The sequence below is a fragment of the Ochotona princeps genome, chromosome 1 (assembly GCF_030435755.1).
Source record: "Ochotona princeps isolate mOchPri1 chromosome 1, mOchPri1.hap1, whole genome shotgun sequence".
Lineage (NCBI taxonomy): Eukaryota > Metazoa > Chordata > Mammalia > Lagomorpha > Ochotonidae > Ochotona > Ochotona princeps.
Window position 1 is genome coordinate 100,243,278 of NC_080832.1, and position 19,308 is coordinate 100,262,585.

Sequence of the window (19,308 nt, forward strand, 5' to 3'; positions counted from 1 at the left end):
TATGGCTCTTCATTTAAGGGGATGTATAGTAGCTGTGTAATGGAGACTGTCATAACTAGTAGCATGTCATTTAACTTCAGGGCATTGTAAATTTCTATTTTTCTTTCTATTGTTGATTTTGTATCATGACTTTTCATTTAAGGGGATGTACAGTAGTTGTGTAATGGAAACTGTCATATCTAGTAACATGTCATTTAAGTTCATGGCATTGTAAATTTCTTCTTTCTATTGTTGATTTTGAATCATGACTTTTCATTTAAGGAGATGTACAGTAGCTGTGAAATGGAGACTAACATTCAGAAGTGAGGATGTAGGGTGGTATGCATTTCTACTTCCAGACAAAGATGGACTTAGAATGAAACTGTTTACTTTATCCTGATGATAGGATTCTGGACTCTCTGCCATTGTCTATGTCCGCAGTGTTGGACATATGACTGAGTATGAAGAACTATATGTTAGTAACGATATAGAGGAACTGGGGGTTAGGGAACTGGGGAGGGGATAAGGGAATATGAAACTGTATTATAAAATAATAACAATAATAATAAAATGTTAAAAAAAAAAAAAAACAAATTCAGCAGCCTGGAATCCCATATGCGTCTCCTGTGGGGTGGCAGAGCCCTAGCCTCTTGGGACATCTGCTGCTTCCAAGGAGCCGGATTAGAAATAGAGCATCAGGACTTGAACCGGCATCCATATGGGATGCCGGCATTGGGGGTGACTGTTTAACTCACCACAGCAATTCCAGTAAGCTGACATTTTAAAGAAATATATTTGACACAAGTCATAGTAATCATCTTGATGTTTGAGTATTTGGAACCTTCTAAGCGTTTGTCATATCTTTTCTTTGGAAGTTACGGCTGCTTTCTATGATACACTTCTGTGTTGATGGAACCCTTCTGTTTTCTCTCATTATTTGCTGCTGTGACTCAATAGAAAGTTACTTAGTTTTAAAATCAAGATGCAGTAACATGTATTAGGAGATTTACTGCCTTTGTACAGCGTACAGTTTCCACAGCCTCATTAAATAAATAGTCTGTCCTCATGAGAGTGTTAAATAATCAAGAGCTCTCAGCTCTATAAGGACTGCAGTGTCTGCCAGGTACTTGAGGCAAGTTGAGCAACCTCGGAATGCCTTCTTCCATCATGGAGCAGACAGTGTGGTGCCCCTGGCACAGCAGATGGGAAGACATTCATACTAAAAGATGAGACACCAAAGTATAAACACTAAAATGGACACATGAATATCCTCTACTTAAATTCACTTGTTGCCAACCTTTTACACCTCATTGAAGTACATTTTACCATACTGTGTAAGACCTGGGTTGATCAAAAGCCGTTTTTCAGCTGCAGTGTTTTGCTTTCTTTCCCATTTGAGCCCTTGACTCCAAATCCATCACATGGAAGTGAGGACAAATGATGCAGAGTGTTGTTATTAGGAAACACAGAAGGAGATGAACTATCAGTCTGACCATACTTCATCTGGAGATGATTATTACTAAAATATTTCGCATTGCTTAAGAACAGTGTATTTTGAGCACTTTTGTGGATTTGAAGTTTCAAATATGACAGAACATGCTGTGGTCTAAGAAGTTTGTAGACTAGGACAAGGCTAGTTCCATAATATGTGAAGTGGCAATACAAAATTATAGCATTAAAAGAATAGTGTAATGATAAAATAGGGAAAGAAAAGAAATAGTTAAGAGATCAACTTATCATCCAAATATGATCACCTGAGAGAGATGCTGGGTGCTATTTAAAAGGGCGATGCAACAATAAACCCCACCAGGACCTTGCTGCAGTATACCCACGTGATGACCTTAAGGGAGAACAGGACCCTAATGGATGTCCCAAACTTGAGCTATAGCTACAAATAATCAGATGAAGAAATGGTCTGAAGCCCAGGGAAGTATTTGTGGCTTGAGAATATATTCACTCTAGCTTTACTGCTGTTAAAATAACAGTTTTAAGAGAATGAATGAGCTAATCTGTATTTACATAAAATCCCTTTTCATCATGAACCCAGATGCAAAGCACAGCAATTCACTAGAGCAGACAAACTCAGGAGGATGTAGACTTGTGAACCCACACTCTAAAAGGTTTCTAAACGTAATGACAAATAATTTAGGTGATGGCAAGCTCCAGCTTGGAGCTCAGTTATCTGTGAGGGCCAGAGAGCTTCTCACCAACACAGCCACAATAGGGCACCTAGAAAATGGGCTGAGTGTGTGTCATACTTTAATGTGTGGAGTGGCGGGGTGGTGTACTGCTATGGTAACAGTCCCGATCAAGGAAGAAAATTTTAGCTGCAAATGCCATTAAGAGGCCAGTTGAGAAAGCTACAGGCATTGGGAATAAAACCACAAGGGCATTGTTTGTTATTCTTTTGATTTAGTTCCTTGGAATAGAAGTATTTCTGTATTGATTAAACAACCTTTTTTCTTTTCAACAGGATTATGACTTCTTATTTGAAGTTGGTGTTTCTAATGTATTTGGTCCTGGGACTCGAATTCCAAAGGCTGCCGTTCAAGTGCTTGATGACATTGAGAAATGTTTGGAAAAGAAGCAGCAATCAGCATAAAATGCTGGTTTCATTTTTTTTCTCCTAAAATGTTCTTTCCATAATAAAAAGAATAAGTTCTTAATTCCAGTTCAGTTTCAACAACTGATACGTACTTCACTTGAAAGCTTTACTCTGAAATTCCTTACTTACAAGAATATTGTCATGCTGTAAGCATGTAGAGTTGCACTTCAAAAGAAATTTTAAAATCTTTAAAAAGCCTCCAGAGTAATACTGTATTAGAAAATGGCGCTATATTTACAAACCATGGTGATTATTTATTGGAAATATTTCTTACACATTTGCTTTTAAGAATTAAGTTTTATCTAACAAGAAATCTGAGTAGTTCATTTCTTTAAGTTAGTATTACATTGATTTGAATACAAGAAAATGAAACTCAGACATTAGTAAAATAATGCCTGTTTGGAAAAGGAGAATACTTATGTTTAAGCCAGTTGTGTTTGTAAATTTTGACCACATTATCGGATTTGCAGAACAGGCACAACAGATTGGAATAGGTAAATGGCAGAATATTTCTGCAAGTCTGATTTTACTTGGTTCCTTAGCTTGAGCATGTAACCTTGTTATTGATGAGGTTGGCTCAAAACTCAGGAGAGTAGATGTTTCTGACAATTCTCTTAAGTACATGTGCTTAGGGTGTTAATACAGCTTCTTCCAGAGTGACGATGCAAGCTGTGAGTGTGTCAGGAAGAGGCCACCTCGTACGATTTACTCCCTAATGATAAGACGCAAAAATAAAATGTCTCAACGCAACCCTGTACTATGCTGTTAATAAAATTTGCTTATTTAATAAGGAAAGTTGTTTTACTTTCTTAATATCATATATTAAATGATAAAACAAATTCTTTTGTAATTTTATATTTTATTACTTTAGAGAATAATCTTTTGGTAGATATTATGCACACATATAGCTGTGTAAGTTGTAAGCTATGCTTTAACATAGCTTGCTTTAATTTTTAGGACACAACTATTAGAAAGGTGTTAAGATTATTCCCATTTTACAGATAAGTAATATGGCTTCAAGCATAATGATATATTTACTGTATCATTTTCTTTGCTTTTTCTTATAAAGAAATGCATGTGGATTCAGTAAGTGCTTGGTTTCTGTGATGTGTTCAGTTCTTTTCTAAGTGATATGTGAAATAAATTCATCTTTAAGGTATTTGTACCAGTTGACATGTATTGTCTTTTTTTTTTTTTCTAAGATTTATTTATTTTGATTTGAAGGGCAGATTCAGAAAGAAGTGTATAGACAGAAAGCTCTGCCCTCCCATCTGCTGGTTCACTCTTCAAATGGCTGTAGTGGCCAAGGCTGAGCCAACTTCGAGCCAGGAGCCAGGAGCTTTTTCTAGGTCTCTCACTTTGGTGCAGGGGCTCAAGGACTACAGCATCTTGTGATACTCTTTCAGGCTATAAGCGGGAGCTGGTTCAGAATTGGAGCAGCCCGAACTAGGACCGGTGCTCATATGAGATGTTGGCACATTAGGTGGAGGATTAGCTTGATATGCTGCTGCACCAGCCTCATGGTGTCTTTTGAGTTGGCCATCCAGGAAGAAGTACAGCTGCCTGCTGAAAATGGCACAACCAAAAGTAGTGCTCCAATAACACTATTGTTTGGAAGCATGTTTTGTAACATCAGTGATGTGCCCTTAAGAATTAAATGTGGCCTGACCCTAACATTCAAGTTTCTTACTACTGTATCTAGACAATATTAAAGTTTTAACACTTAAACAAAATTTAAATTCTAGAAAATTCCAAAGTAAATCTTGGTTTTTATCTGCCTTTCATCGTTGTCCTAATTTTTTGGATGAAAACTTTGGCCACCAAAGATGACACGTTTACATATGGTCAGGACAATAACTAGATATTAAAAGAGTTGATATGTGTCTTATACAGGTATCACATTTTCACCAAAAGTAATAGACAATAGCATGAATCAGGAGGACTACTTCCTTCGCTTATTTCTGATGAAAACACGTGGAATGAAAACAGAAGATTCCAGTGATAACTAGAAATCACAATCAAAACATGCTTCACAGAGCAGTTTAACATGTTAAGTATGCGTTAATCACAGGCCGTCACCCACCTCAGCTCATTAGGCAGCTTGTTAGAACATCCAGAGACCACATCGCAGTCCTGGTTATCTCATCTTGGAAAAGGTGAGTGCTATCATGCATGATGCCAGGAAAAACAACCTTTCACATCCGTATCCAGGATAATCTAGTTATCTTCGCTTGCTTTAGGATATGACAGGCCAATGATGAGTCACTGTGAGAAAGTCACCCACATGCCTCCAAGTGAAGAAACAAGGGGCTCAGAGATTAGCTAGCTTAAGTTATTTTAACCAAGAATCAGAAGTGACTGCACATGTAGATGTGTGTATCCAAAAGGCCTTCAAAAAGCTCATATAGAAATCTATATATAGAATGGGAAAAAAACACGGATTTCATTTTTTTTTTTCAACGAACTACCATCGTTTAACTTTTGCCAAGGAGTTTTTGGAAGTACCTGACATGTGATTCATTGTAAGGAATTGGCATACACACTTTGAGAAGCTGGCCTACTCTCAGGAAACTTACTGGGCAAACAGGCAAGAACTCGAGCTGGCTGGAATCCCACAGGCACAGGCTGAGGCCCGCTGTCGTTGGGCAGGCAGGCAGCAAGGAAGCTAAGAGGCTGAAGGGAGAACAAATGTGGGTCCAAATGCAGTTTGGAGTCATTGGGCTCCGGACTGAAACAAGCCCTCTTGGAGGGGTTATATACAATCAGGTCAAATGACCCACTTGGGATCATCTCCTTTTGATCAAAGTTAGCTGAGTTAGTGACTTCACGCCTACACAGTTGGTCCCTCCACAGCCTTATTTGGAGAGGAATGCTTGATGAATTGGTAGAAGGTTGTGTGAATGTGTGTGTTTGTGTGTGTGTGTGTGTGTGTGTGTGTGTGTGTGCGCGCGCGTACATGGAACTGTTGTCTTGAAAACTTACTAGAGAATAGCCCTTCCGGTCTGGAAACAGACCGAACAGGGAATTTGGGGGAGTGTAGTTCGTTCTAGCTTGACACAGAGTGGTTTATTTTCATTTGCTAACTAACACAACTGATGCAAAAAAAGGAAAAAGCACAGCAAAATACAACACTTGTATTCATGCCATGTTTAGAGCCTGGATCTGTTTTCCAAGACTCAATATGTTTTTCATATTTATATGTGTTAAAAATGCATCAGCCATATTTATACCAACCCATTGTTTTCTATGACACAATTGAATAGCCCAAAATTAGAGATAATACGTGCACAGCTGCTAATAAAAAATTTGAAAGAAGAAACAATTTTGTGTTGACTCAAATACAGATCCGGGAAAGAACTTTTCCAGAGCCTGTCATTTAAAAAATATTCTTAGAGCTACTGTAATTTCCCTAAGATTACTCTATCTTAAAATTTTTGAAAATTTTTCAGGTTTGTAGCTTCACCAAAAATTTAATAACATTTAAATATTACTAAAATATTGAAAAATTCTGATTTATATATAATTTTAATATTTTTAAATATTTCTGAAAAAATGTAGTGACTATCATGTTTGAATAATCTTAAAATGTTATTGAGATTTTAAAGATTTCTTAAAATTTAAAAAATCATGCTAGAATATGAAATTTTTACAAAAAAAATAGTCATTGTACTTTCCATAAAGTTGTAGTATACTCTAAAATTTCAGTATAATTAAAAATTTAAAAAATACATATGTTTATTGGAAAGTCAGATATGCAGAGAGGAAGATCTTCCATCTGTTGATCCACTCCCTAAGTAGCCACAATAGCTGGAACTGAATTGGTCTGAAGCCAGGAGCCAGGAGTCTTTTCTGGATCTCCCACGCAGGTGCAGGGTACCAAGGCTTTATGCCATCCTCAGCTGCCTCCCCAGGCCACAAGCAGGGAGCTGGATGGGAGGAGTGGTTGCCAGGATCAGAACCAGCGTCCATATGGGATACTGGTGCATACAAGGCTAGGACTTTAGCTACTAGGCTGCTATGCTGGGCCCAATTTTGTAAGCATTTTAAAACAAATGTTTCTGTAAAACAACTACATTTTTTCAAAATTTTAATATATTTTTAAAAAAATTGGTAGATTTTTGTTTTAACTAAAGTTTTGAAAACATTTTATGATGATTGTAATAGTCCCAGAATTTATATTGCATTTATGACTCATTAAATTTTTTATACAACCTTCAAGAATTTTTATAAATTTAGATTTTTTAAATGTTTAGAAAAAATTCAGAATTATTTTAGTTTTGCCAATTTTTCTATAATATTCAAATTATGAAATTTTCATAAAATTTGAACAAAATGTAGTTATTGTGAAATTGCTATTTTTAAAAAAATGTTTTAACAAAAATTTTAAACATTTTTGAAAAAATCCTAGATTATTGTAGTTTCACCAGAATTTCTCTAATGTTCAAAATTTCATTAACATTTTCAAGAATTTTTACAAAATTTTAATGAAATCTACAATTAGATTCAGTAAAATTATTATCTTAAATTTTAGTTATATTTAAATAAATCCAAAAATCATTAGCATGAATAGCTACATCAAAGTTTTTGTAACATTTAATATTATTACATTTTTGACAACTTTCAAGAAATATAAAGTCAATATAATTTTTAAAAATTTAAAAAATTATGTGGTTGGAGTAGTGAGACTGGCAGCGATTCATAACTGGTGAACTATCAAAATCACTTAAGCACGTATCTCACAGCATGCCCCACATCCGGGACTTGGGGTGGGTGGGAAACTGGCTGGGGCTTCTCCCTCAAAATCCCTCTTTACCTCAGATACAAGAAGGAAACAATATGGACATAATAGTCTTACCCACTTCTCTATAGCCCCTGAACTTTTTACCGTAATTAACTATGTAAAGATTGTCAAAAATATAATAAAAAATATATAAAAAATTAAAAAGTTGAAAATTGAAAATGTTTTGTTTTGCCTAAATATAAAAATTTTATTAATTTTAAAAATTAACATTTCATTAAAATCTTATAAAATTTTATTAAAATTGCTGATGTATTAATATTAACATTTAAATATTATTTGAACATCTTTATTTATAATATTAATGTAAAATTGACAAAATATTTAAAAATATTTTCTTAATCTGCAAAATTAATATAACTCATATAATTTTCATTCTATAATATAAAGTTATTGCAAGTTTTGCTTAAAATATAAAATTGTATATATTTTATATTTTATATTTACAGAAATTATAAGACTTAAAACTTTTAAAAATCTTTAGAGCATAAATTTTAAGTCATTTTGTTATAAAATTTTCCATATTTTATGTAAATGTAATAAAATTTTGTATACATTATATTTATACATTTTATAAAATTTTAGAATCTGCAAGTGGTAAAAAATGGCTGAAAACTACAGTACCAGTCATCTCCAGATTCAGGAGGATCACCTTGGGCATTCCTCTCCTCTCCTTCCCTCCTGCCTAGTAACACTGTACCATTTGTCCTCACAGCGGAGGGATGGATTTGGAAGTAAGGTCTCAAATGGGAGATGACTTGAAATGTCGCAGTTCAAAGGTGTCCTGATCTACCTAAGTCCACGGAAGTCTAGTAAAATGTACTTCAGGTGCCAGCATAACCCACTGTGCCATGGCGCTCGTCCAAGAAGGGTAGGTTTTTAGTTTTGATAATGTACAATTTCTATTCTGTTCTTACATAACAACTAGTTTCCGCGTTTTAGTGAGCAAATCTTGGCTTAAAGCATGGTCACATTTTTTTTCAATATTTCCACAATTTTTTTGTTTTGAATTTAACATTCTCATTTATAATGCATTTAGGGACATTTTCACAAGGTATATATTATGGATTGAGTGTTATTTATTTTTGCATATAGAAGTCCAAGGTTACATATTAAATGACTAGTTTTTCTATATCAAATTGTCTTTGTCAGTTAATAATAAATTAATCACATGCATAGACTTATTTGTGGATTTTATAACTTATTGTCATGTGGAAAATATAAATAATGTTGTCAATGCCATTGCTTTATAGAATCATTTTGCTAATAGTATACTTTTTTTTTTTAAAGACTGATCTTATTCTTTTATTTGCAAAGTTAGATATACAGAGAGGAGGAGAGTCACAGAGAAAGATGGTCTGCTGATTCCCCACCTTTACTCCCCAAGTGGCCGCATTGGTTGAAGCTGCGCTAATCCAAGCCAGGAGCCTGGAGCCTCTTCTGGCTCTCCCACACAGGTGCAGAGTCCCAAGGCTGTGGGACATTCTTGACTGCCTTCCCAGACCACAAGCAGGGAGCTGGATGGGAAACTGGGCTGCTGGGATTAGAACCGGTGCCCATATGGGATCCTGGCATGTGCAAGGTGAGAGCATTAGGCTATCGCTCTGGGCCCTAACACTATACTTTTTTGAAAGCTGCAGTTAATCTCGAAATCTTGAAATGCAGGCTTGTTCTTTTGTTCTCCACAATTATTTTGATTATGTCCAATGTTTCTCATCTGTAAGGTATAGGTTGCCCGAATGTTAGTACTTTTAAGTAGAATGCTTACAGTTTACATTCTGAGCTTTTAAACTTTTGATTTGACTGGCAGAGTTACAAAGTGAAGGAGAGGCAGATCGAGAGAGGTCTTCCATCTGCTGGTTCATTCTCCTAGTAGCTGCCACCAGCTGGAGCTGAGCCAATCCAAAACCAGGAGCCGGGAGCTTCCTCCAGGTCTCCCATGTGGGTGCAGGAGCCTAAGGACCTAAGCCATTCTTCAGTCCCTTATCAGGCCATAAACTCGGAGCTGTTGGTTCCTATTGGTGGACTCCTTCACTTAGAAACTGGCAAGTGACAGAGATTAACAGAAGAAAATGGATGAAAAAACATGAAAAAAGAAGCGGGTCTTTTGAATTCCGCTAGAGAGAGGAGAAAAGAGACAGAAGGAGTGTGTGATCAGAGGGAGAGGGAGTGAGAGGAAAGATACCTTTGACAACAATAATGAAAATAATGCAACAATAGAGTTGCCTAAAGAAGGAAGTAACTTTAAGACAGGAAGTCATTTACCTGAACAGGTCTATCAAGAATTGGAGAATTAAAAAAATTAAAATGCTAAAATTATAGGGAAATTCAAGAGAACCTGAATAGCTAAAGAAATCTTAAACTTGAAAACAAACCTGGCATCATTATAATCCCACACTTCAAGACATACTTCCAGGGCCCGGTGGCGTGGCCTAGCAGCTAAAGTCCTCGCCTTGAAAGCCCCGGGATCCCATATGGGCGCCGGTTCTAATCCCGGCAGCTCCACTTCCCATCCAGCTCCCTGCTTGTGGCCTGGGAAAGCAGTTGAGGATAGCCCAATGCTTTGGGATCCTGCACCCGTGTGGGAGACCCGGAAGAGGTTCCAGTTTCCTGGCTTCGGATCGGCGTGCATCGGCCCTTTGCGGTTCACTTGGGGAGTGAATCATCGGACGGAGGATCTTCCTCTCTGTCTCTCCTTCTCTGTGTATATCTGGCTGTAATAAAATGAAGAAATCTTTATAAAAAAAAGACATACTTCCAGCCATACAACACAGTTATAATTGAAACATCCATGCATTGGCATAGGAATCCTTGTATGAATCAATGAAACAAAACAGAAACCCCAGAAATTAATCTACACGTCTATAACCAACTAGTCTTTGACAAGTCAGCTAAAATCAATGCCTGAAAAAGGACAATCTCTTTAACAAACAAGTCTGGGAAAATTGGATCTACACATGCAGAAATATGAAACAAGAGCTGTACCTTACAGTTTATACAAAATAAATAACTCAAAGTGAATAAAAAATGTAAGCCTATGGCCTGACACCATCAAACTACTAGAGGAAAACATTTGGGAAACTGCAATAGACTGACATAGGCAAATATGTCTTGGAAAAGATTCTGGAAGCATAGGCAATTAAATAAAAGGATAATAAAATAAGTGGAATAATGTCAAGCTAAGAAGCTTCTGCACCACAAAGGAAATACTGAACAAAGTGAAAAGGCAGCCTACAAAATGGGAGAAAATATATGCAGACTACGTAACCATTAAAGGATTAATGTCTAGGATGCATAATGAGCTCAAGAAACTCAACAACACAAAACAAACAATCCAGTGAAGAAATGGGCAAACGACATAAATAGGAATTATTTAAAGGATGAAATACAAATGGCAATGGACATATAAAAAAAAATGCTCAGGATTACTGGCCATCAGGGAAAAGAAAATGAAAACCACAATGAGGTCTCACCTCATCCTAATTAAAATGGCTCTTATCCAAAAAAATCAAAAAAATAGAAAAGTATTGATGAAGATGTGGGGGGAAAGGTAACACACTGTTGGCCAGAATTTAAATTAATACAATCATTGTGTAGGACATTGTGAAGATTCCTCAGAAATATGAAAGTAGGCCTGTCATATGACCCAGCCATACACTCCTGAGGATTTACCCAAATGAAATAAAATCCACACGTGAAAAACTGATTTGTATTCCCGTATTTACTACACCTCAGTGCATAATAGCTAAGATCTGGAATCTACCCAGATGCCCATCACTGGATGACTGGATTAAGAAATGGGGCATAGATGCAGTATAGAACAGCATTCAGACGTAAAAAAGACACAACCTTGTCTTTTTTTTTTTAATAATTTTGCATTATGTGACAGTTTCATAGGCTCTGGGAATCCCCCCACCCCTCCCCACGCCCCTCCCCCCTGGTGGATTCCTCCACCTTGATGCAGTATTACAGTTCAAATTCAATCAAGATTCTTTCCTTGCAAACATATACCAAGCATAGAGTCCAGCTACTTATTGTCCAGATGGGTTGAACAGTTTCTTGGGGAGACCATTTCTGGTCCGAAGTTAGAGCTGGTAGAATATCATCCCAGTCAATTAAGAGTCCCAATATAACATCAACAGCAATTTGCAATATTATGGAATTGACATGGTTTTGAGTAACCAGTATGTTGGAAAAAAAAAGGAAAAAAAAGCAAGTCCTAACCACAACCTCTGATTAGCTCACTGACATTTCAATTTTAGTTTATATACAGGACCGGCTGCTATATACCTTAAAATGGCTATAAGGTACCATTCAGCTGTCTCGTGTCTATTTCATTTTAGTATTTAGCCATTTGTTGTGTTGAAGTATAATTTTGCTGATCTTGGCAGATTTTAGGATAATCTAGACTGGCTTGTAACTCTAACAAGACATTAGTTGACATTTAAGGTGCAGAACATTTTTTTTTTTGGTGGGGGGTTGTGCAGGAAAATCCTCAACACCATGGTGAGGAGTTACTAATCTTTGTGTCCCACCTAGTGAGGCATGAGCCAATCCACGCCAGCTCTTTCCTGTCAGATTCCAGGCTCTACTTTTTGTTTTTTGTCTATTTATTTTAGGTTTTTTTTAGTTTGTATGATTGTTTGTTTGCTGTGAGGGGTTTTTGAAGTGATCCCGATGGTCATTGCAAGGGAGGGTGGGGGTCCAGAGGTGGAGCCAGGCTCGGACCAGAGAAAGCTCTCCTCCCTGGTCCCGAAGGACATTTCTTGTTCTTCTGTTTCTGCGGACCGCTCAGGGCTTCTGGTTGTCTTTCCGATGATGTTGGTTTCTGCACGGTAGTGTTTGGACTTCTTCCATCCCCTGTGGAAGCTCCGGTTGGGGGTGGGTGACCTCGGAGTACTCGGCCTCCGAGGGCATCCAATTCCCTGTGGCCTCCTTGGCAGTTGGGATATAGTCCTTGTTGCTTGTATTAATAGTTTGTGGTGAAGGTCTGGGAGTCTTCATGGTTGGGATCCAAGCTTCCTCCTTACCACCTGCTCCACTCTGGAGTGCCCCCCTGCTCCATGCACATGACCTCCTACAACCTTGTCTTTGGAAACAAAATGGAAGCAACTAAAAACACTTATGCTTAGTAAAATAAGCCAGAACTCAAAGACAAGCATGTATAGTTTTGATTTATAGGGGTTAAAATACAAACAGAAAGTGCAGGAACTGGACACGGATCTTGCTTGCTGATTTTATTCCTTGTTTGTGCTTCTGTGGAACTGAGGCATTTCTACTTTTAGCTTTTCTAGTATTATGGTTATTGCTGTATTCAGCCTATGGTTTATAGCAGCTTGAAATTATGCTTTTGCAAAATTTAAAGAAATAAAGGAAGGAAGAATGGAGGGAGGGAGGAGGAAAGTATTGTTATTTTTTCAGAATTGTACTTATAACATTAATGAGATCTGTTCTCTTTATATTAATAAAACATTTAAAAATTGCAAAATCCGTTATTTAGATTTGGTGTCTCCGAGGTCCTTTTCATCAGTTACGAAGGAAGAGCAGTTGCCTTTATTTCTAAATTAAAACCCAAATCAGTTTTTATTTTTAGAAAAGAATCAAATCAGTGCAATAAGCATGAAGTCATGCTTTTGCATCAAATACATTAAGCTGTTCACAAGACAAGGCAGCCTGTATTATGAAGAAGCCCAGTATCTCTGACGTCAACAGTGTTTTCCCTGTTTATCCAGAGCAAAATTGAAGTCAAACTGCAAATATGGAAGGAAAGTGCTAATCCTGCATCCCCACTGACTCTGAGCTGTGGAAGCAGTACTCTCTGAGCCATGCAGGAGAGCAGCCTTCGGAACCTTCAACACCAGCCATCTTTGCACAGAATCATATGCCCTTGTCTCCAGCCCACTTGAGAACTGGGAGGTTCATTAAGCACAGATGAAGAATTAAAGATTTTAGGCCAAAACTATATTCCATCTTCAATTTTTTCTTGGGAACATTTCTTGGCCAAATTTATCCATGATATATTCATTGAAACAATCATGTTCTGTGAATTTAAGGGGATATTGATTTATTAAGGATATTACCTGTTAGAGCAACAAATGAAACCGAATTGGCGCAAGGAGCCATTGTATCTAGGATTCCAAGAAAAGGGGCATTTTGAATTGCACACGAATGTATATGCATAGTGTTTCAAAGGCAAGCTCAATGTTAAGCCAAAGTTCACACAGTAGATTGGACTTAATAAGAGGAGTTTGTGTTACCATTTGTGCAGTATTCACGCTCAGTCTTTCAACTACTTCATTGCAGAAGCTACTTTATTCTCATCGTGGTTCAAACTATGGCTCAACAACACTAAGTACTTTGCCATAGGTATTAATAAATTCAGCTTTTGATATGTTGTTAATAATAAAAGACCTTTTTCATCTCACTCTATTAAAAGCTAATACATACCTAGGATATAAACAATGGATTCAAAATATATCTGTGTAAGTAATATTTATAATTAAATATAATGTCCGAAAGATGTAAAAGAAATTTTTTTCTTTTTGAGAATACTAATTATTCTTTTCATGTATCTGTATGTTATTAATTTTCTGTATAGAAATATCTTTTTTTTCATAAATGATGGAACAGAAAACCAGCCTTGTTGTTGACTGGATTAGGGTAGGATTCAAGTTCTTGGATTCAGTTAACTAGCCTCTTAAAAAATGATCAGTTTGGATACTGCGGTACTGAAGATGATAAAAGGAAACAGGAAAGAGGAAGGAAAAGCCTTGGCCTGCATTTAGTATTTTCCACATGAGTCAAACACCATAGCAGACGTGAACAGTAACATTTAGAGATCTGGAAGCCAAATGAATGGTGCACTGCTACCACAGTAAGGATCGATAAGTCACTTTTCAGGAATTACTCCTTCTGGAAGAGGGGAGAGGCTGAGTGCCCCTGGGTGGAACAGAAGCATTGAAGCACGGACAGGGAAATGCGAAATGCCACGCTCTAGCAAAAACAAAACCGAAACAACAGCAAAAAATAAGTATTTCAAAACTGGTTGTGGAAACCAATCCACATGCCGTTGCTGAGGTGAAAGTCAAGGTCATTTAAAATAACGCTGAATGGGATTCTTCTGATTTATAAATGTGTAAAAGATAATCCTAATTGTGCAGAAGATTGAGATAAAAGATCCTAAAAATGTCAGATGTACAAACGCAATTGAAAATAAGCACCACCAGATGGCTCCAGTGTTCAGTGAAATATGATTTGCTTTCCTCTTTATGGTTTCCGAGTTTTATTATATACACATATAACTTTTGAACCTTTAAAGGTTATGTTTAAATAAATATGGACAATCTGATGAATGAAGACACATAAAAGCATACACAAGAATAATAGTGGAAAACACAGTGAAATGTTAGGTTTATCTTTTGAAATCTTTGCATACACAAGATCATCAAAAGGTCCCTGGAGGGCTGGCTGTTTGGTTTGTCAGTTAAGACACTGATTGGAATGCCTACCAACAGAGACACAGTGCCTGGGTCTGAATTTCACCTTTTCTCCTCAATCAATGTTCCTATTATTGAAGACCCTGGGAGGCAGTGAATGGCACTTAAGTCATTGGTTCCCTGCCACTGGTGTGGGAGACTTACACTGCGTTCCTGCCTCCCGACACCAGCTGCCGGCCACGGTGGACATTTGGTGCGTACCCAATAGATGGAAGTACTTTCTCTCTCCCTCTTGTTCTCTCTCTCTCCTTCTATCTCCTTGCTTCATAAAAAAAAAGTGTTTAAAATTCATGAAAAATTCATATTGCAACAAAAACTATTTTAAAGTTTAAAATATTAAAAAATTAATTCCATATTTCTCATGAACTTTTCTGAAGTGCTTTCCTATATAAAGACTAGCAATGCATGTCTAATTCGGGTAAGGCACTAAACATTGTACTAATCAACACATGTCATCTGGTCTCTCTATTAAACATTGAATTCCTTTATCAGGGATATTGTTTTTTTTTTTTAAGATTTATTCATTTTATTACAGTCAGAAATACACAGAGGAGGAGAGACAGACAGAAAGATCTTCCGTCCCATGATTCACTCCCCAAGTGAGCTGCAACGGGCCGGTGTGCGCCGATCCGAAGCCGGGGAACCTGGAACCTCTTCCGGGTCTCCCACGCGGGAGCAGGGCCCCAAAGCCTTGGGCCGTCCTCAACTGCTTTCCCAGGCCACAAGCAGGGAGCTGGATGGGAAGTAGAGCTGCCGGGATTAGAACCGGCACCCATATGGGATCCCGGGGCGTTCAAGGCGAGGACTTTAGCCGCTAGGCCATGCCGCCGGGCCCGGGATATTGTTTTATACTGGATTCCCAATTCCTTTTAAAGTAAAGAGGATGAAATTACTGTATACTCATATTATCAAAGTTAATGAACAGAACTCTGTAATCATTTTCCTCCCCATTTTACAGATGGAAAAAACCCATGAAGCTTAGAGCGCTTAGATGACTCAGCTAATGTCCCTCAATTAAGAAATAATGGGGTCCGGCGTGATAGCATAGTGGTTAAAGTCCTCGCCTTGCATGCCCGGGATCCAATATGGGTGCCGGATTTAACCCGGCAGCCCTGCTTCCCATCCAGCTCCCTGCTTGTAGCCTGGTAAAGCAGTCGAGGATGACCCAAATCCTTGGGACCCTGCACCCATGCGGGAGACCTGGAAGAAGTATCTGACTCCTGGCTTCGGATTGGCTCAGCTCCAGCCATTGCGGCTGCTTGGGGAGTGAGTGAATCATTGGATGGAAGATCTTCCTCTCTGTCTCGCCTCTGCTCTGTGTATCTGACTTTTCAATAAAAATCAATGAATCTTAAAGAAAATAATGGAATTCTTCAGTGGTGGATTAAGTTTGTAATTATAAAGTAAGCGTAAGTGATGTCACTGGTAAAAATTAAAAGAAAAATAAGGAAGAAAGAGGGAATGTTGAAACAAGGGAAGGAGGGAGTGTAGAATGGAAAGTGTTATGTTCTTAAAACTGCATATATGAAATGAGTGGAACTTGTTCCTTTTATGTGATTTTTAGACAACCCATGTGATGGAATTTAGATTCAGAAAAAACATCTGTATGATTTGAAATCAATTGCTGCTAAAAGCTGATGCATGCTAAACAAAAGTAAGCAACAGAAGAGAGCAAGCCATGTGAACTTGGGAACTGTTTACGGCTAATGTGAAGCAATGAATAAAATAGAAAATAGAAAAGATCTCTGAGAAATTACTTAAAATTAGTACCGAAAATATATACTGAGTAAGAATGGTGTCTTGGCCCTCACTGCTCTATCCAGATGGGAGCTGAATTGCTAGCAATTATGAAAGCCATAGAAGAGATTTCTATCTTGGGAGAATATGTTTTTAGGAGATACCAAGGCCTAATCAACTTGCCTTTCCTATAATTTATTAGGATAGTTGCCTGATTTTTTTAATGAAGGTCCCAGATGATTTTTAGGGACAGAAACTTGTTCCTTTCCTGCAATATGTTCTTTCATTTGGCAGCAATGCTCCCAAGAGTCCATGAATAAAACAACAATCAGAGAAGGTTTAGCGGCTGTGAAAGAAGGAGTGAATCAGGAAAGAAAGGTCCATTGTTGCAATATATCAACAAAAATCATAATTGTAAGTAAAGTCCCACATGTTTTATATAGCATTTTTAATAATTAAAGTCTATGCCATCTGCAGTATTTCTGGGGTGTTATGTTTGACTATTATGATATCTTTAATTAAAGAAGTTAGATCCAAAGGTAAATGCTAAGGGTATAAAAGGAAAGTAGGACAGGCTTAGATTATATAACAGCATAGATGGAGTAGCTGATTTCATCTCTGGGACTCATACATATTTAAAATTTTTTTTTATTTATTTGGAAGGCAAGAAAGAGACAAAGTCACACACAGATCTCTCTCTGGTTCATTTCACAAATGCTTTCAATACCTTGGACTGTGTTAGCTGAATGCAGAAGCAAGATATTCAATACAAGACTCCAACATGGATGACTGGGACTCAGTTACTTGAGTTGTCATCTCTGCCACCCAGTTTACACCCTAAAAGGAAGCTGGAATCAGAATTGGAGCCAAGATTCAAACCTAGACACTTAGGGCACTAGGGCACAGTCATCCAGGTGGTATTGTAACCACTGTAGCAAATGTTTGCACCCAGGGCTCATATTTAACTAGCAGAGTAAAACCAGGCACCTAGTAACTCAGGAATATGGATCTGAGTTAGAGTACTCTAATAAGCATTACAGTGTTGGAGATACCTATTTTCTGAGGTCTGATTCGGCCCTAGCAATGGGGTAAGTTCTGAAGCATGAATGTTGGGATTACAAAAGGAAGATCCAGATTGTGTATTCTTTCTGCATGTTTGGCTGACACACACTTATAGATAACTGCTCCACTTGGAAAGTGTAACTTGATCTTTGTATTCCTAGTTCGTGAGTCACATGGACAGCATTTAGAAATATCATGTATAAGGGCCAGCATTGGGGCAGAACTAGTAAGGCAACTATCTGCAATGACAGCATCCCATACGGACACTAGTTCATGTCCCGGAACAGGCTCTGGGCTCCTGCCTTTGGATCAGCTCAGCTCCGACCATTGGGGCCATTTGGTAAGTGATGGACGTGGATGGAAGATCTTTCTCTCTGTCTCCCCTTCTCCCTGTAAATCTGCCTTTACAATGATGATAAATGAGTCTTTAAAGAAGAAAAAATAGAATGGGTACTATTTCATAAATAAAAATGCCACTATTTAAGTACTATAAGTTTTTGGCATTATAGAATAAAATAAATCTATTTAATTCTCATAATATGAATTTGTAGAAAATAGCATACCTTTTCAACTATTTTACTTTTCTGTTTTCCAAAATCTCAAAGCCTTTAATTATTATAAATACAACAAATAAACACATCTATCTGACAGAATTTAACTCAGGTGCAAAACATTTTGGCAGAATAACACAAAGAAACATGATTATCTCCTGAGAAGTCCTTTTGACAATCAAAATAAAGGATTAATCAAACTGATATTTCAGATGCTGTGTTGAGTTTGGTGAGATGAATAGATAGCTCTTGATAACAAGAAACTCATTGTCTGTGGAGAATATAGATGCCCAAATTATTCTATTATGAGGTGAGTATACTAATGGAGATCACACAATTACAAGATTTACACCAGAGAACTACTCTTAACCTAACCTTCAGGGTAACGGGAGGGCTTCCTGAGCATCTGCTTTAGCAGAAATCACACATATGTGCTGGTGTTAGCCAGGCAAAGGATGCTGGTGGAGCACAGTGGGTGGAAGCACATTCAGGCAGAAGGGGTAACATGAGCAAAAAAAGCAACATACAAAGAAAGCAGGGTGCAGAATTATGGAAAGGTCTACATGGGTAGATTATGAATTACAAAGCAGAGAACTAAGAGACAAGAGGCTGTAAGACTAGGCAGAGGATAAAGTGTGGATAAGAACATTTGTCACATGAAAGGATTTATCTCTGGCAAGTCACGGAAGACAGAAAACAAGTGATGTCTTAAAAGCTGAGTTTTACATAGATTTTCTGATAGTCACTTGGAAAATGTATGTGTAGCAAGAATCTACCAAAAAAGTGTAAAGGAATAGGCAGAGAAGTATGAAGAGCAGCTATAGATCATGGTGCTGTCTTCAAAGAAACAGAATGACGTTTTGAGAATTCAAAAGAGATCAGCATCTTGGAGACAGGAATATCATCCTGATCATGATTAGATATTACACAGTATACAACTTTTACATGTCAGTTACAAATTTTAAAATGTATATTAAATATATTGAAATTTATATTAAAAGCTGAAAAAGATTGAAAAGACAAGGTGACAGTGATCAGTTAAGCAGAAAAATCCAAAAAAGCAATTACTGAAAGATGTCC

General features: G+C 37.4%; 1 protein-coding gene across 3 annotated transcripts in view; it reads left to right on the top strand.

Annotated features, from left to right (window-relative positions):
• Positions 1-2,757, top strand: part of MMUT (methylmalonyl-CoA mutase) — a 33,579-nt gene extending 30,822 nt beyond the window's left edge. For all 3 annotated transcript variants that reach the window (XM_004590429.3, XM_058662249.1, XM_058662247.1), the window contains one exon: positions 2,453-2,757. In XM_004590429.3, the coding sequence (XP_004590486.2) occupies positions 2,453-2,581 (129 nt within the window). In that variant the 3' untranslated portion in view covers positions 2,582-2,757. The remainder of the gene's footprint in view (positions 1-2,452) is intronic.
• Positions 2,758-19,308: the final 16,551 nt, after the last annotated feature.